The sequence below is a fragment of the Stegodyphus dumicola genome, chromosome 3 (genome assembly GCF_044657685.1).
Source record: "Stegodyphus dumicola isolate Sdum_Otavi_A_Nest chromosome 3, ASM4465768v1".
NCBI classification, from domain to species: Eukaryota; Metazoa; Arthropoda; class Arachnida; order Araneae; family Eresidae; genus Stegodyphus; species Stegodyphus dumicola.
Genome location: NC_140770.1, coordinates 211,666,954 through 211,690,895, shown reverse-complemented (window position 1 = coordinate 211,690,895; position 23,942 = coordinate 211,666,954). Strand labels below are relative to the sequence as shown.

Sequence of the window (23,942 nt, the reverse complement as noted above, 5' to 3'; positions counted from 1 at the left end):
TTCTCAGAATTTTCAATTTCGTACTGTGAAAGTTCAATGTTTCTATTCTTTTCGGAACCATCTTTACAATTATTTACAAATCTAAATATCCATGCAAATACTCTAATCATTTTATCATAATTGGATACACTGATTCGATGCCAAGGGGGTGCGTCTTTTGATAGATCAATATTCACTATTTTCATCTTTTTCCTCTCCAATTCTACTTCTTTATGTAAACAAATAATCTCACCAGTGGGCCAGTTTTCAGGGCCTTCTCGCAACCACAAAGGGCCTTCCCACCATCTAGACCGAAGCACCTTCTTCACAAAACATCTGCGCGATAACAAGTCGGCAATATTCAGTTTCCCTGGGACATGTCTCCATGAATGACCTCGCGTCAACTCTTGAATCTCTTTAACCCTATTTTCGAAGAAAACAGACCAATTGCCTTGCTCTGTTATCCACCAAAGGGCAGTGGTGGAATCAGACCAGAAGGTAACTTTTAAATCGGGCAAACTGAGAGCCTTGATAATAGAATTTGCAAGTCTAGAACCTATACAGCAGGCCATTAATTCTAAGTGAGGAATGCTTAAAGATTTCAAAGGTGATACTCTAGACTTCGCCCGTACGAGATTTATTTTTACTTCAGAATTAAATACTGATCGAACAAAGACGCACGCTGCATACGCCCCCTTGCAAGCATCCACAAATACATGTAGTTCAGACGACATCTGGATGCTTTTACCTGAGGTCGAATCATTGGGAAGTTGGAGGAAGGCCGCAGTGTGACAGTGTGGCTGCAGAGTTCGGAATTGCTCACAGCATTGTTTCACGACTTTGGAGACAATTTCAAACTACAGGAACAGCTATCCGGGGGTTTAGTAGTGGTCGTCCACGAGGAATCACACCCGCAGATGACCGGTATATTGCCTTACAGGCCACATGAAACAGGCGGCAGACAGCGGGAGAAATCGCTAGACACACGACACGGGCGACTGGACGACCGATATCACGTTTTACCGTGGCCAGAAGACTGCATGGTGGTGGTCTGTTTGCACAATGCCCTGTACGGTGTGTACCTCTAACGCCTGCCCATCGGGGAAGCCCATCGGCGTTCTCTGTGGTGCCGGGAACACCGGAATTGGAGAGACAATGAACGGGGACGAGTACTCTTAACAGATGAGAGCAGATTCAGTCTGAGTAGCAATTCTCATCGCATACTCATCTGGAGAGAGCGGGGAAGCCGCAATCATCCCTTGAACATCATTGAAAGGGACAGGTATGGAGGTGGCGATGTTCTTGTTTGGGGAGGCATCATGCTTGGTAGTCGTACAGACCTTCACATCTGCGACGCAGATTGTAACGAGATTCTTCTTCCATATGTGCGTCTTTTTAGAGGCGCTATGGGTCCGCAGTTCCTTTTCATGGATGACAATGCACCATGTCATCGCACAGTAGCTGCCGAACAGCTCTTAGAGAGTGAGGATATTGAACGTATGGATTGGCCGGCATGATCTCCGGATCTCAATCCCATCAAGCATGTATGGGATTTTCTAGGCAGACGCTTGGCAGCTCGTACCTTACCACCAGTAACGATTCCGGAGCTTCGATTGGCGCTGCAAGACGAATGGGCAGCAATGCCTCAACAACTCATTGACACCCTCATTCTCAGCATGGGCAGACTCTATGAAACCTGCCTAGCAGTCAGGGGAGATCATATCCGCTATTAAAGACCGGATGTTTCTTGCTGGACACCCATCACAGGGATGTTTCGGCCTTCAGTCGCATTGCGCTCCATGCTACTTTTTCAATAAAGCTTATTTTTATCCCTCTGGTTTCTCTTTTAGTAAGTGTTGCTTACATTACTCATGTCCTTACGTATTGGGGATCTTACAGTATTAAATGTGTTGATTTGGAAAGCTTTTGTACAAAGTTATATTGAAAAAACCATCTCGTCCTTACTTTTTGCACACCAGTGTATTTACATTTTTGATGTTTCAATAGGAAGAAAACAGCAAGCAGCAGTCTATTTTTACAGAGCAGCAGAAGCAAAGTGTATAGTTATTTTAATATGGAAGTTTAACAAGAGAAAGGTTTTGGTTTGCATTGGCCACATTATCATCCTTACATAAAAGTCATGCAATGGATTAATCTAGAAATGACACAGTCCAGAAAGGGTTATTACTATTTTTAGAGAGGGAAAGAGTAGACAGGGAAAATACCATACCCAAATTAAAACGAGGATTTAAGGGGTTATTGCCAATTTCAATTATAATTTTCATTTATATATTTTTTCTTTTACATTTATATGTATAATTCTTTTATTTAAGGATATGAAATGATGCTCTAATCATTCTACAACACTGGATATGATGCATAATTTATACAAGTCAACCCTGAGTTTTGTAATTAAGAAACAATTAAATTCAAATTCAAGAAATTGAATACCTGGAATTTCTTTGCTTACAACAAACATATTGCATTGTTTAGTTATATTTATCAATATTTATCAAAGCATTTTAATTTAAAATGTGTGCAGTAAGCAGGTTTGATAAAGAAAACTTTGCCTTTATTGTGGCTTCAAAAAGTTACAGTTATTTCAAATGAATAAAGCCAAAACAAACTTACTGAACAAAACTTATCAGATTTAGAGTTTTCTAAAAAATATATGTAGCACCACATGGATGAAAATTTGCACCTTCAAAGTTTAAAAGATGCAGTGATATTACTAACTCACTCACTGAGCACAAAACAAAAACAAAAAACAAAAAAAACAAAAAAAAAAAAAAAACCCTCCAACCTATAAACTTGCTGTATGGTTTTCTCAGGCCCTTTATTTCAACCTCATAAACAAAGGAGAGCAAAAAGCAATGCAGCTACTGCTGTATTCTAAAAAATTATTCCACATGGTTCTAGATTCACAGGAATCCACATCTGAAACTTCTAAACTGAAATTGGCAAACGTCACTAATTTCACAACAAATAGCTTCAATTCTACCTGTGCTATTTATAAAATATTAAGAAGTATGTCACAAAACTGCATTGCAAAAATAAATAAATAAAAATTAAACATGAAAACGCACAATAATTATTCACAAAATAAAAGCTATACAAGATATGTATTTATAAAAAATTGCAATAAAATACAAAATGAATAATTTTTTTAAAATCCTTCTACAAAAAGTAGAAACCGACACAGACAAATACTTATATAGATTAAAAATAATATAAAAATCTACTTATCAATTATATGAATGGAATGTATACGGATAATAAGTGTCAGGTACAGAAATCACACATCACTCAAAATAAAAAAAAATATATTTACCATTAAAAAAAAAAAAAAAAAGAGAGAGAGAGAAAAAAAAGAAAGAGAGAGAGAGAGATTAACTACTTTTTTTTTTTAAAAAGTATCAACTTCTCCCCTTTTATTTTCTCTTTGGCACAATTTATTCCAGTCCAAGAAAATATATATTTCCCAAATGCATTAGAAAATCATAATCCATGGAGAAAATGGAGAATTTTAAATATGGAAATTATGCTATATATTATAATATGAAATGCAAGTGAAACAAGTAAAAAATACACAGAACTGGAGTATTGTAAGTAAAAATTGGCCAGACATAATTCACAATTTAAAGTGAGGTAAAAAAAATTTTTTTTCACTTAATTTTAAACTTTAAGTTACCAAGTTTCTCTTCCATTTAGATATTTCAGAGAGAGTTCTAACTTTATCTTCTTTTTCAACTGCTAACAAGAAAATGAAACTCAAAATCATATGCTGAGGCACAAATATAGAAAAATACTCAAGTGCTATAAAAATACCAAAAAGATAAAAGAAACATCTACTGGCATTTAAGTGAAAAATTAAAACTGAATATCAAACTGTCTCAAGCAGGGTTCATAGCCACATTTTAGTTAAAAAAATAAGCACCTATAAGCACTTTTCCAGCACTTTTAAGAAAAAAAATAAGCACCTGTCTAATTACATTATACACAACTGCATAACCTTTAGACTCGTAATTTAAAATATGAGAAGTGCAGTATTTATTAAGAGAGAATAAGCATTACCTCAACCATGAAAAATAATTACTTTTTTTAAATTTTAAATAACAGTTCAATTTACAGAACTAGTTTACAATGAGAGAAAAAAATCTATGCTGAACTAAACTATATTACAAGATTTAATGATGAAACTTCAGTTCAAAATAGAGTAAATAAATAATAATAAGGCAGATTTATTCTATTCGATTGGAACTTAATAATAAATACAATTTATTTTTGCACTCATATTGCTATTTAACTAATTTAAATCTAAATTCTGAACATTTTCTAAATTTTCATCGTATATCAGATTTCCCTCAACAGATATTGCAAGCAAAGTAATTTAAGTAAAAAAGAGGAACATTTCTGAAATCAGAAGACAGAAATTTGCTTCATGCAGTCATCCTTCCACAGTAAAAGCTTAACTACCCGCATACTTGAAAATTGGTGAATATTCGGACAGTCGAGCGTAACTTGAAAAGAGGAGCGGAGCTGTTCTTTAGATTTTTTCGCTAAATAAATGCTTTTGACATTTCAATATGTGAATCATATAAAAATAAACCAACGGAACAGAAAACTATTGTGCTTTGCAAGCACAGTAAAACTCTCTTAAGTGTTCAAAACAAATCTCGGACCGAACATCAAAATTAATTCTCTGCAAAATATGGCAAACGTTATTGCGCAGTACGTGCGCCGTAATTCTTCCCCACATGATATTACGCAATCGGATTCAACAGCTGCCGGTATTGGGAGAATAAAGAACTAAATAAAGGAAAAGAAAGAGACTTACCAATCTGGGGTGTTTTTCACTCTAATTTTCAACAGACTGCGTTAAATTTCCGGAACAGAATCATTCTTCACTTGGGTTGGTAGACTGCAAAACTTTTAGTCCTATTCAATCCAGATTGGAAAGTGACAAAAAAAAAAAAAAAAAAAAAAAAAAAAAAAAAAGAGTCCATTGTTTGTTTTGCAGCGAACTGTAACAATTTCAATATTCGAGATTTTGCGGAGAAAGGTGAGAACTTCCCAACCTTCGTACTGTATAATGTATTGGCCAAAAAAAATGAAATTATTTTGACTATTCGAATATTTTCCCTTTATTTAAGCCATTCCGAATATTATTCCTTAGAAAGCTAATCTGTGTTAAAACACAACCATTTTTAGAAGTTTCCTATACTTCAGCAGTTACTGCAATTGTGTTATTATAAACATTCATACATATGCTCATAATATAAGCATAACGGTCATAATAAACACGAATATGAACTGACCAAGCGGAACGAGAATGCAAATTATTAAGATCTTGATAGAAATTCAAACGTGTGTAGTATTTGGGTGGGAGGAAAGGAAGGCCGAATGTACCATAATTTTCTACTGCTTTCGCAATTCTTTGACCAACAGAATAACGGGCACCTGTCTGTACTCTCCGTGCACACCAAAGGTTAAGTTAATACTGACGTTCCATATTGGGAAGAAAAGTTGTTTATTTAGTTTCAGCTTTGGTACGGGGAAAAATTGCGCGTTCATTTAAAAAAAAAAAAAGCACTAAAAACAAAAAATAAGCACTAAAAACAAAAAAATAAGGGCTTTAAAGAAAAAGTAAGCACCTATAAGGGCCTTTATATTTTATTTTCAAATATAAGGACTTATAAGCACTTATGAGGACCACTATGAACCCTGTCAAGGCAAAGATTGATAAAAGTTATGAGTTTAAGTTATTAACCAGACTTTCAATTTGGAGGGGAAAAAAGAGAGAGAGAGAGAAATCTGAAAGTATAATTTTCAATCAATGATTTACAATATTTTTTTCAAGCATAAGCTTTATGTTCCTTGATGTGAAATTTTAAAACTGAATATTAAGCCACAACCCCAAAAATATAAATACCCCAAGAGTTACAAATTAGTTATAGATTTGAAATCATGCATATTACAAACAAAATCCTAATAACACAGAATAAAAATTTAAATTCAATATATTAGCAAAACAATATTACAACAAATTGGACATTTGAACATTAGCAACATTTAACAACTGATGTATTGATATAACATTCAGAAAATAATGTTATCACAGAATAATATAAACCTGAAAAAAGAAATACATATTATATTTTTTGTTTCATTCCTCTTTATTGATCAAATACTTGTTTTCTACTTTTCTAAAATAATCCTGGATACAATTTTAGTTGATAAACTAAGATTGCTAAGTTCTGACTTCTTTCAAAATCTACCTTAGTTAATGGTTCTGATTTTAAACTTCACTTATTAATAGCCAGGCAAGTTATGATTTAAAACTCAACATACTAATGCCCAGACACTTTCCCATTTTATCTTCAACAAAAATATTATTTACATGATTTTTTTAACTTTGAAACTTTAAACTAAATGAGAAGAAAGGGCAAATAAAACCTTTTGAAATATAATTTTTATGTTTTAAGCAAAATTTATGCAAAGTTTATTGTTTTGTTATATTTATTAACACTCTAAAAATTATGACACACATCTGCATTTCATTCTTTGTCTTATAATAAAAATATATATTGTAAGATATTTTGTCCTCTTAATTTAATTGCTCTGTCACTCAATCAGTTAAGCAAAAATTTTTGAAAGCCACGTAAAATTACAATTTGCAAAAGTTCAATATGAACTAAAACAAAAAACTCACCTGTTGGTTTAAATGGTAAAAACTGCAGATGACGGAACAGAAAGTCATGGGTAGATCTCAAATATCGTAAAGTAGGACCAGATGTATCTTTATTTGTACAAAGCACATAAATCAATTGGTAAGCTAGTTCAGCAGAATGTGGTGAATTGTATATATTTGAAGGATAATTTCCCGAGTAACTTCCATAATCTAAGAATGACAAAACAGCATGCAAGCAAGTTCGCTTTGATCCCATCACACCTAAAATTAATGCAAATTTTCAGAATTAAAAATGTAAGCAAAATCATAAAAGAAACTGGACATACTTATTTTAGATGTGAAATCTAAGTGATATCAATAAAAAAAAGAAAATTTAATTAGTATATATAAAAGTAACAAAGTTAATTACTAAACAATTTTTAACCCTCTAAGCGGCAAGGCAAATATTGAGAAATATATACGGCCTAGAATATTTTTTGTGATATCTGTAAGAACATATACATATGCACATATTAAAATATGTCACAGAAATTAACGCAATATATCAAAAGCACACAAATCCAGGTATGAAACACCAGGAGAGATTTTACATTAAAATAAAAAAAATAATTTGTTCTTATAGTAGTTTTGGGAAATTTGTGCTTTCTTGCAAAAACACAAAAAAACCCTGGTTAAGAGAAAACCCTGGCTGCTCAGATGTTTAAACTGAGAACTATTACAAACAGGTTTTAAACTGAGAATAATAACAAAATTTCAATTTGAGATAGAAGACTATAATTACTAGTTTAATTGGTATCAATAATAAATGACTACAATTCTAATTACATTAACTAATAATGAAATGTCATTTGACAGCAATCTGCCTAAAAGGAGGGATGATGCTTTTCAATTAGAAGCTCGCTTGTATTTACATTACACATGGGAAAAATGATATAAACCACAAAGAACCAAATATGGATTATATTACTAACATGCCATGACAAGGACAGTCAGACTTCATGTCAGCAAGAATTACACACTAGAATTTAGGAATTACAAATTTATATCATTTTAAAAATGGTAAAATTGTTTTAAAAACAAATTAACTTCAAATTATACTAACAATTTTGCACTTTTAATTACTAAAGAGTAATAATAACTACTTTGCTTGCTTCATCTCCAGGGCACTACAGGTCAATCATATTATCCTGGTTGCTGAGCTAGCAATCTTTGGTCCTTTGTCTTTTCAATCAAGTTTATTCAAAACCTCGTGTAATATTAGATATTTACTTTGTGGGGTCGCCTATCTTTTTTTTTTTTTTTTTTTTTTGTTAGTACAGATACAAGCAAACAATTTAGGTAGTAGTAAGAAATTGAGAAATTTTTTACGGGCAGACTTGCTGCCTATTACAGTCATCAGGTCTGGGACCTGGCTAGTTTGCTTTTAAAAAGTTGTTTGCATCATGGAAATGTGTTATGATCTTGCATGCTGCTTTCTGACTGTAGAAGTCCTGAGGGAGAGCCCTAAGGCTGGAACAGCGAAGAGACCCGAAATGTCGAGATCTGAGTGGTGCCACAAGTCTGATTTAATGGGCCACATCTGCTAGATAAGTCGAGTATCGCCGGTTGCATCCTGATGGAAGAACTGTATGAGGTAACTCGGAAATCTCCCATGGTTGGTAAAGATTTGTTGGAGAAAGAAGTCAATCTTGAGCTGACCTGTGGAGACTTCCAGAAAGAGAACGTGCCTGCCTGTGTCCAAGTGTCCCACCTCACCTGCCAGAGCTCTAGGTAACCTGGGAAGATCTTATGTTCCATGGCCTCTTTTGAGCATGGTATGCCGATTTTGATATGCTCTGTGGCTTGGTTTTGCAAGACTATCTGCTCTTTCATTTATCCTCATTCCCTGATACTCTCGTACCAAGTTAACCGAGATTTGCCTGTTAGTGGTGAAGGAACCTAGCACTTCCTTCAGGGAGGAAAGATGAAGGATGATGGAACCTTTCTTATTTAGACTCTGTAGTATGATCATGCTGTCTGTGTAGATGATGGGAGAGAGATCAGTGCTATAAGCCGAGAGAACTGCTTGTTTAGAGCTAGATATTCAGCTTGAAATATAAGGCGTGATTTCTGAGACTAAAGCACTTTGAGTGGATTTTTCTGATTTTCTAGAAAAATTGCATTAAGCTGCTCCGACTTGGTTTGAATACTTAGACCCATCTGTAAAGATTTATAACCCTTTCCATGTTGGTAGAAGCATTTTCCAAGCAAAGTCTTGTGCCTAACTTGTACAGAGATGTGCAGCACTGGGGCTTTATGGATCGCCCATCTATGACTAGTGTATCTATGACTAGTATAAGTAGCTAAAGAGTAAGTACAAATTAATAGTTCTTGTTACTCATTCACTATATTTAAGAAAATATGTTCTTACAATGCACAAATTTTAAACTTTTATATGATGCACTCAATACTCTTTTATAAGATGGAAATCAAATATTTTCTACTGCTTTGAAATCTAGCCACCCCCATTATAATTGTCAATGGATTTATTTGAACATCAGTACATTTAAAATGAAAGAAGAGGATTTGGGTTTTAAAATAATGTAAAGTTTGGTTTATCTGATCATGGCAGAAAACATGAAGGCTATCTGCCTCAAAGAGGAATGCCTTCACGGAAGAATTTTTTAAGGTAAATTGGTGTGTGTTCACATTACACACAAGGAAAATCCCGAAAAAAAAATTAGAAGACTTCATTATTTTAACAAATGAAGAATAATGCATTAATTTGAAAAACTCAAGTAGCAATTTTTGTTTTTAATCCATATGCACTCCTCTGAACAGAATGAAACAGAGCAAAGCATGCTTTGGGAAAGGGGGGTAAACCAGGTTGATATCAGAAATGATTAAAAAATAACTTGCTAGCTCATTACAATGTTTTTTTTTTTTTTTTTTTTTTTTTTTTTTTTTGGAGGGGGGATAAAAAAGGAGTTTAATTTTCTCATATAATTAACGTAAAGCCCAACATAAGGTAATCAAATCTAGCTTTAAGCCATTAATTAAGTCACAAGATACAAACTAGATCAGCAAGATAGTCATCGCTTCTTCCTAATGCAATTTACTAATATAAGGAAGGTTATTAAAACAGATTTGAAGAATCTCATGGCTGAGCACTATATTGCAAATGCTCAACATTTTTTCTGTTTTCTCAACAACCACTATCTCTATTTTTACTAAAATCTGCAACTTAAGATATTTTGACCTATCTATCATTAAAGCAGTTGAAGACAAAATTTTGAAAAGCACATAAAATTATAATTTGCAAATACAAGTGGCAGAAACAGAGTTATTTGTTTCTCTATTCCATAATTTGATGATAAGTACTCCAAGCAGTTTCAAACTGCTTAAAATTATTCAACACATAATGTAATTTAAGGCATTAAATTATTAAGCAAAAAAAAAGGGGGGGAGGGCATGTTGCAGCAAAATTTTTCCAGCCGCTCAGCTACTGCTGAACCTATGAAGAGACTGAAACTTGATGCATGACGGTGGTGGATTTTCTGGAGCAAAGTCTTGAAAGGTTATATTCGCCAATTTGAAATATGGTAATGCCCATTATATAAGGCATGTAACATAGCACACATATTTGACACACACGAACATTTGTTATTAATAGAGAATTTAAACAGCATTCTTTAAATTAAAAAACATTTAGCATTTTGAGCTAAAATAATTATTAATAAACTAAACAGCATAATTTCCCTATAATTTTGAAGATACAGATTAACAAAACCTGTATCTTAGCATCTACAGTAATAAGATCAATTTACAAGAAATTTTCATAAAATACTATGAAGATCCAATATTTTTAAAGTACTTATAATTTAAAGTAATTTCACTACTTAAACCATTATGCTTAATCTCTAGATTACAGGACATATTTTTCATTCAAACTCTGAAATTTAATTGCATTAGACTAAAATATAGAATTGATACTAAAAGCATTTAAGCCCAAAGCTATTCTGCATATGAACATGATGAGGGTGAAGTAAATGAGATAAATTTAGCTCAGTTAAAAAATATTGGAACCCCAACACTAAAATACAACAAATTAAATATTTATGCAAGTTATAAAATAAAGAGCATATGGGGGTACAATTTTTAAGATTTACTTCAGGCATTAAATCTGTTGTCAAGATTCTTGAATTTTCATTTGCCAGGTTATGAAAACATGAGGGGAAAAACATAAGCTTTGAGCTTAAGATATGAAAAAAAAAAAAAGCATGAAATAAAGCTCTTACATACTGAAATATTTAAATTATTTGTACTTCATCTTATAAATCAATGCTTCTGAACTTAGGGTATGAATTTGAAACTATAGGGGTATAATGAAAAAATTTAAAAGTGGTAAAAGGCACTTCCATCAACATTGCAAGACTTGATCAAAAGTTTTTATAATGACAAAGAACTTTTTTTTTTCTCTCCGAAAAAAGGAGCAAATTTTAAAAACCAGAAAATCCTTGGTCTTTTTCTGTGTAATTTTAGTGGATATCAGAATGTTCCAGGATTAGCCTATCTGCTCAAGAGTTACAGCATACGAACTGGAAAGAAAAGCAGCAGTATCAATGGCAAACATTTTGCTGGCTGATATAAAGGATAATACTGTTTATGAAAATGGGCTGTCAAGGTGTTTAAGTGAAAATAGATTACAATCCTAATTTAGAACATTCATAAATAAAGTTAGAACATCCAAATAATAATAACTAAGGGATGTACTTTCAAGAGACTTGCAGGTGTGAGATGAGGATGCAGCAGATATGCTCTTAATTTAACCTTTAAAATCTATTAGACCTATTTTAATTTATTGCTGCGAGCCTCTTATAACATGAAATAAAGAGATAATGAATAAATTGGAAGCTGCTTAAAATTAAGTCCTGAGACTGATTACTGGGACAGTTAAAATCACTCCAATTCAGGCTATGTTATTGGTTACAGATAACAGACCAATAGAAGAGATTATTCAGGAAAAGGCCCTGTGTCTTTATGAAAAATTAAATCATCTTCCAGGTAACATCTACTGAAGAAATTATGACATTAAGAAAAAAGAGAGGGAAAGAGATTAAAAACACAGACAGGTCCTATCTAGATAATCCTGATAGTAAAAGAGAGACTCGATATCCTTCCTGCTGCTGAAATTTTTCAAATCAATTAGACCCTTGGTGTGTTAGTTGTTTGGAGGGTGGAGTATACTTGATCCAACCCGTGCATAAGAAAATTACAAGAGAACTGGACTTGAGAGCTATTGCTCTGAAGACTATACATAACAACTATCCTGGTCAAGACTAGTTGCATACATATACGGGTGGATCCTGCCTGTCTCAGAATGGAAATACAGGAGCTGGTGTCTTCTCTGACTTGTTTGCATTCTATTCATCTCTTGGCCCCTGTACCATTTCATTTGATGGAGAGGTGGAGGCCATTAGGTTAGCTTCTCAACAACTGCTTACTAGTTGTGAGAGTTTTGATAATGCTGTTATTTTGTCAGATTCCATTTCTGCAATACAGGTTATTATCTCTTTGAAATCTGCCAACTCATGAAGTATTAAAGACTGTTTATCTAATTTAAGTATGTAACAAACCTTACATAAAAAAGTTATTTTACAATGGTTCCGGCTCAATGTGCAATATTTGGTAATGAAATGGCCAACTTTTTAGCTGAAAGAGGAACCAAAATCCTACAGATTCCATTAAATCCTATCCCTTATTCTACCGTAGTGTGAGTAATAAAAGAACGCATGAATAATGACTTTTGATCCAGGCAAACAAAGCAAATTAAAGAAAAGCGTTGCAAGGATTCTATTTTAAAAATACCTGCTGCCCTAAGACAAATCGCTGGTCCACTCTTTCGGTTAGAGACTGGACATGATTGCCTTGTGGGTCATTTATTTAGATTTGGCATCTTTTTGCACACTAACTGTATATTATGTGGAAGAGACACTGCTACTGATGCTTCTCATCTTAAGGAATGCCCTAAAGTGACTGGACATCTATATGATAGATACTGGCTGGCAAGAGAGAGGCTTCACGATCTTAAAGACCCATTCACATGCAATGCTCCTTCGCACAGCTGCTGTTAGCAAGAGGAGAAAAAGGAGACATGAAAGAGTTTCATCTTTAGGACCCATTCAGAAGACCGCAGTCTTCCTTTTCTTTATACCTAAGCCTCCGTGAACAATCCCGTCTCTGAATTGACCGATTTCTAATACTGTTTACACATTTTTACCATTGTTTAGTGTTGTTAATTTTGTAATCTATACTTTTGGAACTGGTACCTGAACTTTCGTAATGGTTCCTGAAAAATATATGCTTTTTAATTATTATTATTTTATAAGCTGTTATTTAGTTCACTCTTGGTGCTTGTCGCTATGGTTAAAAGATGGTAATGGATTTTTAAACTGCTTCCCGATAAGATATAGAACTCAAACTTTGTACGTACACTGCTTGTGGATGTGGTGTCACGCTTTTGATTTTCAGAGGATTAGATTTTTTTCAAATTTAAAGTTGAAACGATTTTTTTGCAAATATTAACAAATAAACTGAGAATCTCAGAATATTATAGTTTGCACCATAACACACTGTGGAGAAAAAAAAATAAATGAAATTTTTAGCGTAATTTTTTAAAAAAATATTTTGGGAGAATTTTTGAAAATCGTTCATATTTTTAGACATTTTGACGCACATTAATTTTTAAATTTCATATCTAAAAATATATCGGTTACAAACTTCCGACATTTTCACAGCTTATATACTTTTCGCATTTAAAAAAAGTGATAAAGGAAATTAATTGGATGATTTGTTTTTACTTTTTTAAAAGATATGCAATGAAGTAGAATGGGAAATATTGGTTCTTCTTGGGCATCAGTTTGAAACATCGGTTTCAAAGTAATAATCTCATTATACCACACTATTTTTATGACATTATTTATACTATATAAGTTGTTATTGCTGCCAGTTGTTAGTTCAACAAAACGAGATTGGAGATATTTCTGAGTTAACTTTCTCTTAAGATGCGTTTTGCATTCCGTTGTGTTTAACTTTCTTATTAGATTGAAGCATAACTACTGATTATACTTAGTGATGGTGTATTGAGATTACGGCAAAGCACACTAGGGCTATCTGCCTAAGGGGGGATGCCTTCGTGGAGGACTTTCTAAGGGAAACTGGCTCATATACACGCTACACGTGGGGAAAACCATGAAAAAATCCATGCAGCCAGACTGTTTGCAGGATTTGAACCTCGAACCAAACTACCAGTGTTCAGCGACTTTACCGCTCGGCCGCTGGTGGGCTATACTTAGTGATATTCTAAACACTTGTACAAGTATTTCTGTGGAAAATTTGAAGTGTTTCTGTTGATAAAATAAATTTAATTAAGCTATCATCGGATTTGAGTGCAATGACAATCATTTATGAACTATTATCAATCTATTACAAACCTGCATGCACGGAACAATATTATAATTAATTAATGTATTAAAATTGTTTTGAACGTGTTTTATAAAACAAAAACAGGTAAAGAAAAATTCTCCTTGCATTTTATGATTTTTTGCAATTTTTCTGGCCACATAAGGTTTTAAAAAAAGGTTTGTAATTCATGTTTATATTCACCAATTGAATAAATAGTACTAGGTTTGATTTATATATATATATATGTGTGTATTGAAATTCAGTAATAAAATTTTAAGGATTTGAAATGATTAAATGTCTATTTAGACAGTTTGTATTCTTTAAACTGCAAATCCAAACTGAGAAACCTTTTGCATTTTTTTCGATAAATCCTTTTACTTAAAGTCTTAAAACATATACGGGTATGGATTAAATTATTTATTATTTACTACTTATTTAAAATTATATACTTTATAGAAACAAGGATGGGTTTTGCAAAATACTGAAAAGAAAAATTATTTGAAATGAAAATGCGACCGAGATCATATTTGTTTTAAAGATTTTAGATCATTAATTGCAAAATCATTCCTTGAAGTTATTAAAATACTCTAATAAATACAATAAAAAAACTGGGGGAAGACATTGAAAATTGTAGGAGAAGAAAGACATTTTAATTGTAAAATTTTTCTTCAAAAATTTTAATTAAAAAAATTACTAGCAAAAACTTTTTTTCAGCTTAAAATTATTTTGTCTTAAAACTATTTAATAATATTCATGAAAAGTAGATGAAAATGCTTAATTTTTTTTTTTTAAAAAAAATCATTCAAAAGGTACTGAGTCCCTTGTCGCAGTGAAGCCAATATGCACTTAATTTCAGTTTTAATTTGAATGATATGTCTGGAATAGCTAGCATCAGATAACCTTGTCTGTATTTGTTTATAATTTCCGTATCTTGTACAGTTCTATCTAATTTTGGGGAGGATGCTAACACAACTAGACATCTATCAGCGCGATTGTTTCGTTAACAGTCCAGCGAGCAGTAACTAAAATTAAGTGAACCGTGCAGTATAGTACGGGAAATCTCCCCATTTGCCCTGCTCCTGAAAGGTAAGGAACATTCAACCAAGTTCTACCTTCAATTCGGCGAGGCAGTTAATGCTTGTTCCCACGTGAATGGGACACATTGGAAGAACCGATTTCCGCTGTCGGTCGAATCTGCTCTTGTGAATGGGGCTTTAAACTGTTTGACTTTTCCTTCTGACCAATTTATGTTTTAAATTTTTTCATTCTGTTCTTTCCATGTGTTTGTTCCGAATATACTTGTCACACTCTAGTCAATGAATTGTATGTTCAAGTGCTACTACTAAAAATAATAATAACTAAGGAATTGAAATGTGCTCTTAAATTTAGAAATACTAAGATAGGCAAAACAATGGAAACACCCGAGAAACTGCTATCACAAATTTCGAAGTTAGAAATACTGCAATGTGGAATTTTAATGACTTTTAAATTACTTGGAATTTGAACTGATTTTCAGTTTCTTACCAGGACTTTACTGTAAGGCCATTTGGGGAAATCAGTGAAGGTATAGAAATTAAATAATATGTAAGTCACTTACTCCCCCAGATATTCAATACAAGGTTCTATCATTTTGTAGAGTTCAAGTAAAACCAACAAACGAATATGAGATCTTGCATTCTCCCTGTTAAATATTAATAAAACTTTGAGTGGATTTAGAGGAGGGGAAAGAGGTTTTTTGGGGGGATCTACAAGTGGTTAATACTAATATTTGCTTAATGATATAAAAACACTATTCAGAAAATTATTTCTATTGTACACAGGTTACACGTACAAAGAAAAAAATAAGCCAACATTAACAGTTCTTACCAGGCTCTTGGATTTCTGTTTGTGCAATAGGTTTTCGCAAATTAAAACCTAGCAAATAATGTGAAAGATTTGGACCAGGATGTTTCAGGCACTTCAAAAGCAGTTGTAGTAATTGTTCCTGAGCTTTACTTCTGGCTTGCAAGGTTTTGTCATCTACAAAACATGCATAAATTTTTGATAATTGACCAAAAAAAAATTCCACTAATTCAAAAGTTACATCATTTTCAAACAAAGAATGCATGTCAATATTACTTTTTAAAATAAAAATATATAGTCCCTATTTAAGACTATTGAAAATTATAGCTAAAACAGGGCATATAAATAATTAACCATTAAACTTTTTAATGTTTTAAGTATATGCAAAATAAAAATATCACTGTCAAGAAATATTTAATTAAAAAAAATTACATCTGCATTCAAATATATGCTGGGCATGAATAAACATTCAAATATACAGATCAATTACATTTAATATATCTTTTCCCTAACATAAACATGATTATAAATAATCTTTTAAAAATAATAATTTCTACAGTTAAATATTACATATACCTTGAAATGCCATTCATAATATTAGAAAGCATTCCATTTTGATCAGGATGCCCTTAAGATAGAATAACATTTTTATGAAATTATCATGCGATTAAAAACTAACCTTCATAATCATCAGCAGGAACATCAATTTCAAGTATTTCAACAAAGCCTTTTAATAAAGTTTCACTTTCATTCTGGAAATAAAATATTATTTTAAAATTCACTACCTGCAACTGCTAGTTAATTCAGATTAAAACAATTGTTTTAAGTAGCATAACAAAGATCCAGTGACAATACTTTTGTCTATTTTTAGAACTTACTATATTGCTGTCGAAAACCCTGACTAGATGTTGGGCTATATGAATAGATGAGCACAAGGCATATAATATACTTATGGAATATAAGCTGTGCTGAGGTATAAAAGCATTATACGTGACATACCTAAAATGAGAAAACATAAATAAAATGTGCAAAGTTAAAACAATAAGATTAAGAAACTTTTTTGCATGGATAATATTGGAGATGACTAACCAGCATAAACGTTTTTCTACTTTTTCTGTTTAAGAATGTAGTAAATAATATAAAAACAAAAAATTGTTGCCTTTAAAATAAATAATAGATAACATTAGAATAGATAATAGGTATTAGATTATAGGAATTAGATTTAGAATAAATAATAGATAACATTATTCAAATTTTGTAACTGCAGTATTTAAGACTAAATGCATTATTAAAATACATGTTCATACAGTTTCAAGAAATAAAATTGTCCAATACAATAGTCCAATGAAGAGTAACCTAAAAAATCAACTGAATTTTTCTTGGTATTCCATTTAAAAAGATGACTGGCTGTTTCTATGAGACTTTTGACATCATGAAATGAAAAGTAGTGATATTCGTGATAAGGCTTTCAATATTTTCTTACAAAAATTCATGCTCTCTTATATAAAATATAATTTAGTTATTAAACTGCAACAACAACAGAAAGTAATCTAGGATAATGAAAAGATGCTACCAAAAAGGACATTAATATAAAATGCAGCATTTACTGTGCCTGAATATCACAAGAAGTCATTTCCAGCTTCCTTTATCCAATGATTCAAAATTCTAACAAAGTATGACATAAACTGCATATAATTTTTAGACACAGAATATAGCACAAATTGTGATTAATTTTGAAGGAAGGATTGTTAAGCAAAACACCCAGTACTTTTAAACCCGCTTTTGATCAAACTTGTGTTTAAAATTGCATATAAAACGTTTACAGCTAATGAATGCAATTTATCCAATTTAACATCTGATGCTTACACTTTCTTGAAACTAACAAAACTCACACTTCATTCATATTCAAAATAAATACATATCAGCATTTTTCTTACAATCTTACTTCTACTGTACAAACTGCTTCTACTGTACTTACAATCTTACTTCTACTGTTGAAGAGGGAAAGTACAGAGAATGTAATTAAATTATCTAAATATTATGTCTTGACATACAAAGCAAATGTTTTCTTTTAAAGTAAATTTAAATGCTGTGCAGTTAACTGTCTCAACAAGCTTTTTAATTAGTAGTTGTATATGTAAGACAATTTTTGTTTTCAGAATGGTATTTTAATAAAATTATCATGTTCGAGCAGTGCAGCAATCGAAGCATAGGAATTCCTAGTTTCGATAATTTATACAGCCTTCAATAAACTGTTTAAAAAATCATTTTAGAAAATATCAAATACAGAATTTCTTCAGTGACCAAATCTAGCATTTATACAAAAGGGAAAATGATTGTGTTACTGAGAGTACAAACTTAATACAAAAACTAAGGGATAAGGAATAAAATTTCCCACAAAGAGTCGAGGAGCACCATCTTGCATATACACAGTGTCATTAAAAACATTTCATTGCTGCAATCTGGAATAATGTAATTCTGCAACATTGTTGTATACCAAGCACTTGAGATGGAGCATGTTTTCGTACCTAAGTAAGTTACCTTGTAAGGATCTTAAGTTTTACTAACGTTTATTTTATTTTAAATCTTTACTATCACTTCTTATTTTCTACTTCCGGCCAGAATTATAAGCGTGAAGGAGTTTATGCAAAGTTGTCTGGCGAACGCCAAGTATTTAAGTGTGGCCTTTTTGCCAAGCAGAAGAGAGGAAGCCGTGAGTTCGAAGCAGGCCGCTTACCTTAGAAGTTACGCAGTTGCTACTTTGCCTTCCAGGCCAGAGGTTTTAATCCTCTTGATAAATTAAACGTATTGTAGTGTTCACAGTCTCTGTGCTACATACGCTTCCTGTTATTATAAGGCCAATCTTATTCTAAAGTTAAATTAGAGTTTAGTTTTATTTTGATATCTTTTAAGTTAGACCCCGAGTGGAGGGTCATTGTATTCCGAAGTACGGAAGTCATTGTATATAAAGAAAAAAATAAAGGGTTTTGTATACCCTTCGTCTGTATCCTGTCTACTTACTACAATTAGTGAACATAGCTTTAGTAAGCTCTGTGTTCTAGTCAGGTCATTGTATGTTTCCGAAGAAGGTTAGAAGAAACATTGAACCTGATAGTGGCGCCCGACGAAGAATAACCATGGCCGAGTTTCAAGAAGAACCTGTGCTGCCTGCAGAAACAGCTCAGAATCCAGAAATGCCAGCTGCCGCCCTGGAAGGATTTGGGTATATTGTCCAGACCATGCGCGCTTCGATGAAACCAGAAGCAACGTTTAATGGAAACTCACAGGTAACCAGTTTTTTGGAAAAATTGGATGACCACTTCATGCTCTACCCCGTGCACGAGTTTCAAAAAGTTACCTTAGCTACCAGCGCTTTGAGGGGCCAAGCGCTTAACTGGTTCAAATGTATCGGCAGAAGTCTCTTGGGTCAAGCAGGAAGTCCCACCTATACCTACGAAAATTTCAAGACTGCCCTACTAAAAGCCTTCCCTGTTGTAAGGGATCGTGCGAAATTAGAAACAGAACTTTTCAGTATATATCAACAAAGAATGGAAAACCTCTCGAGTTTTATTTTAAGAAAAATTCACGTTTTCAAGCTCTTGTATGGAAACCGTCCGGATCCTGAAATAATTCAAGTGATTTTGCCGAGGTTACTACCCCAAGTGCAAGACTTTATTGAATTGAGAAATCCGACTACACTGGAAAAATTATTTGAGCTAGCAATCCAGTTTGAAAGTAGAAGAACGGCGGACGTCGAAAGAAGACGCCAATATCAACAGCGAAACCAATTTGGTACGCCAAGACTACAGCAAACTCAAGCACATGGCTACGGAGAAAAAGCGAATCAGTGGGCAAGGAAACCCGAGCATTCAAAAACAGCCGGCGAACGTCGACAGTTCAATAGCAACCCAGGAAAAAAGTCTCAAGGCCAGTGGAGAAAGAAGGAAAGCACCGAAAGAAAAAATAATTTAAACTAAAACGGATTTCTGCTGACGAGAGGGTGCGGAAATCCGAAGGCCACGAAAACCCCTCTTCCTACAAGTTAAATACAGTAATGGTGAAAAATTTAACTCTTCCGAAGATTGAAGTCTTGGTGAATAATAATCTGGTAATCAAGCATACCCCCGGAAAGGAAAAAAATGGTGTAGCAGATGCCCTGTCACGAATTAAATTAGACGAACAAGGTAATACCGTAAAAGTTGCAATGCTGACAGCGTGTACAATAAATTCCCGAGAAACTGTAATAACCGAACTGGGTAAGGATCCTGAGTTTGGAAGTATTTATGAGTATTTGAAGGATCCTGAAAATTTTAGCCACCAAGATATTGTGGCGATAAGAAATAGGGCGGCCCATTACGAACTAATAGATGGTCTATTATTTTATACAAAAACTACGAATTCCAACAACGAATTTCGACCTGTTATCCCAGCTAGTCTTAGATTAAATATCCTGCAAGAGCTCCATGACAGCCCTTTAGCTTCTCATGCTGGTATTCGAAAAACTACTCAACGCGTACGCGAGGCAGTCTACTTTCCTGAACTGCAAAAGTTAACAAGGGCGTATGTCCAGTCCTGCCCAACATGTCAACCCGTTAATTATATTAATTTCCGCCCGGCCGGGTTTCTAAATAGTATTAAATCCGAATTTCCAAATGAAATAATCGGCATCGATTTATTGGGCCCTTTCCCAAAAAGTCAGTTAAACAAAAGTCGCTATCTCCTTGTTATGGTTGATCATTTTAGTAAATGGACCGAAATTGTTCCCTTAAAACGAGCCTCCGCGAAATTAGTTACCGATTCTATTTTAAATAAATATATTTTAAGATACGGGGCGCCCCTAAAAGTTATATCGGATAATGGTCCTCAATTTGTAAGTAATATATTTGAAGACATGTGCCAAAAACTGGGCATACGTCATTTAAAAATGGTCCCATATCGGCCGCAATCAAATATAGCGGAACGGGTCAACAGAAATATAGTGAAAATTATCCGTAGTTATGTTAAAAATTTTCATAAAAGCTGGGATAACTATGTCAATGAATTTGCTTTCGCCCTTAGGACCGCAAAACATGATACAACGGGAAAAACTCCTGCTGAGTTATTTCTAGGCAGAAAGGTTATAACACCGTTAGATAAACTATTTTATGTGCAACAAAGAGCCCCAGAATTTAAAATGGGTGATATAGAAAAACTAATAAAAGAAGCAAAAAAGAATACGGAAGTAGCACAAAGAAAACAAAAATTGTATTATGACTTGAAACGACGGGGAGTAACTTATAAAGTAGGGGATGAAGTACTAAAAATTAAGCATTCACTTTCTTCAGCACCAGAAGATAAAACTGCCAAATTTTTTCCACGCTTTGAAGGACCATATGTTATAGAAAAAATAACTCACGCTGTTGTAGTATTAAAGGCAAGAAATGGTGAAACCTGTTCCGCAAACATTGACCAGATAAAACCATTCTATGACCGTAATAAAATGCAAATCTTTTCAGATCTTTTGCAGGATCCGGTACGGCAGACACCGCAGGTACAAGTTCCAGAGGTGGGAAAACGACAAGTACAAGGGCAAGCCAATGAGAGACAGAAGCAAGTGAAAAGAAAATTGCCCCGCGGAAAAATTGAAGGTACAAAGAAAAAGAAGCCGTTCCACCGTCCAAAAAACAGAGTTCACGAACACCCCCAGAATGAAGAAGGGAGAAGGACGACGTATGTGGAAAAGACCGGGAGAAAGGACGGCAACTATAACCCGGCTGTGAAACGGAAGATTGACTCATCCGACAGAACTCTCCGCAGCAAAAGTCGCCGAACTGTGGAAGGGCCATCAGCGGCGGAGGAAAAAGTACAAGAAAAATTTGAACGGCCAACAACGAGGTCCAAGCAGGATCACGACAGAAGTTTCCCGGTTCCACCAAGACCAGCTGCCTTCAAGCGGCCAAGACCACAAGCAGAGGACAGAAGGAAGATGTTCAAGGGTGGCCGTAGTGGTGAAAAACGGAAGCTTCCAGAGGAAAGCACTGAAGGGCGAGCCCGTACAAGAAGGAGGATCAACCAAGCTACGGTCTGCAGCACCTTTAAAGACTGGGCCCAGAAAAGGATGTCTGAATATTACAAAGATAAGTAAAATTTTATGTTACTTTACAAACTTAAGTTAATCTTTCATTCTTACTGCAAGTGGCAGATATCAAGAAGTTTTACCTCATGCGAGGTCTACCTTTATCGCCAAAAGGGCGAGAAATGAGTTGTGACCGATTTTCTTATTATGTTTTTCAATTACTCGCGCGTAAAACTAAAGTTGATGTATAATAGCGTTGTGTAAAGACTTAAATATTGTAAAAAGTTATTCTATAAATTTTATTTAAAACATTCTAGCAAGAAAGAAGTTTTAGTCTGAAAGACTTTTTGAAATGTAGTATTATTTCAATGTAGAAAGAGTTGGCACTTGCTTTGAAAAGAATAGAAGTTAACAATGTACTACTAATGTATGATTTCAAATGTGTAAAATTAACGGCAGGTTGATATGTTCTTATATACATGTGAACTGTTATTTTAAATGTTAAGAAATACCGTGATATGGTAAAAGTGAAAGTAATGTTAAAAAATATGTTATTCGTGTGACTGTAAAGATTAAATCATGGTGAATATGTGTTAAAGGTTGAATGATGTAGTTAGGCTCTCTGACGCTACACTTTAGAGTTAGCCACTTTCAGAATAGTACCTCAGGGTCTAGAGTTGAAATTAGGGTGTGTTAAGAGGTCTCGTATGTTGAATTTTAACACATTAGTGTTTTGATTGTAGGAGGAAGTGTTGAACACATAGACAGAAACACATTCGTGTTTGGTGTTTTTACAACACATGTCAGAGAGCACGGGGAGAGATAATTAAAATAGTCATGAATGAAATAAGAATGTTAAGAAAAGTATATTCTATATGTTATTTGCAATGTCATTCTGTAACATTTCATTAAACTAGTTTTCCTTCCAGATCTCTGGAAGGAACCAGAATTGAATAAAGCTCCTGTTTTGATGCAGTACAGATGAAAAAGAAAAAAGATTGTTGTATATTCCGGGAGCTGCTATTGTAACAAATTTCTTTCTTTTAAAATTTTCTAGTTTCTAGCTAAGTTATGATTGTAAAAGTTTGGCCTCGCGTTAGTTTCTAGAGCTAAAAGTTTTCAACAAGGTCGTTTTAGACCTCAGTTTCAAACTAATTAACTCTGGCGGGAAGTATGTAAGGATCTTAAGTTTTACTAACGTTTATTTTATTTTAAATCTTTACTATCACTTCTTATTTTCTACTTCCGGCCAGAATTATAAGCGTGAAGGAGTTTATGCAAAGTTGTCTGGCGAACGCCAAGTATTTAAGTGTGGCCCTTTTGCCAAGCAGAAGAGAGGAAGCCGTGAGTTCGAAGCAGGCCGCTTACCTTAGAAGTTACGCAGTTGCTACTTTGCCTTCCAGGCCAGAGGTTTTAATCCTCTTGATAAATTAAACGTATTGTAGTGTTCACAGTCTCTGTGCTACATACGCTTCCTGTTATTATAAGGCCAATCTTATTCTAAAGTTAAATTAGAGTTTAGTTTTATTTTGATATCTTTTAAGTTAGACCCCGAGTGGAGGGTCATTGTATTCCGAAGTACGGAAGTCATTGTATATAAAGAAAAAAATAAAGGGTTTTGTATACCCTTCGTCTGTATCCTGTCTACTTACTACAATTAGTGAACATAGCTTTAGTAAGCTCTGTGTTCTAGTCAGGTCATTGTATGTTTCCGAAGAAGGTTAGAAGAAACATTGAACCTGATAACCTCTTCTAAGAAGCACAGACTGAAAATGAATGTGCTTGTAATACTGCATCATACAGACACTTTAATTTAATGTAAAGGCACTGATGCCAAGTGGTGAGGACTTTTGTCAGCCCACTGAATGCAGAACTTTGAGTTAACATCCCCAGTTAAAGAGAAATGTGCCTTAAATATCCATAATATCCACA

At 33.7% G+C, this 23,942-nt stretch overlaps 1 protein-coding gene across 2 annotated transcripts in view; it reads right to left on the bottom strand.

The window, feature by feature from the left end:
- Positions 1-23,942, bottom strand: part of Nup205 (nuclear pore complex protein Nup205) — a 205,957-nt gene that overhangs the window by 50,103 nt on the left and 131,912 nt on the right. For both annotated transcript variants that reach the window (XM_085813835.1, XM_085813834.1), the window contains exons 19-22: positions 16,834-16,954; positions 16,635-16,707; positions 15,980-16,132; positions 6,692-6,931 (exon numbers count right to left, since the gene is read on the bottom strand). In XM_085813835.1, coding sequence (XP_085669961.1) covers positions 6,692-6,931; positions 15,980-16,132; positions 16,635-16,707; positions 16,834-16,954 — 587 coding nt within the window. The remainder of the gene's footprint in view (positions 1-6,691; positions 6,932-15,979; positions 16,133-16,634; positions 16,708-16,833; positions 16,955-23,942) is intronic.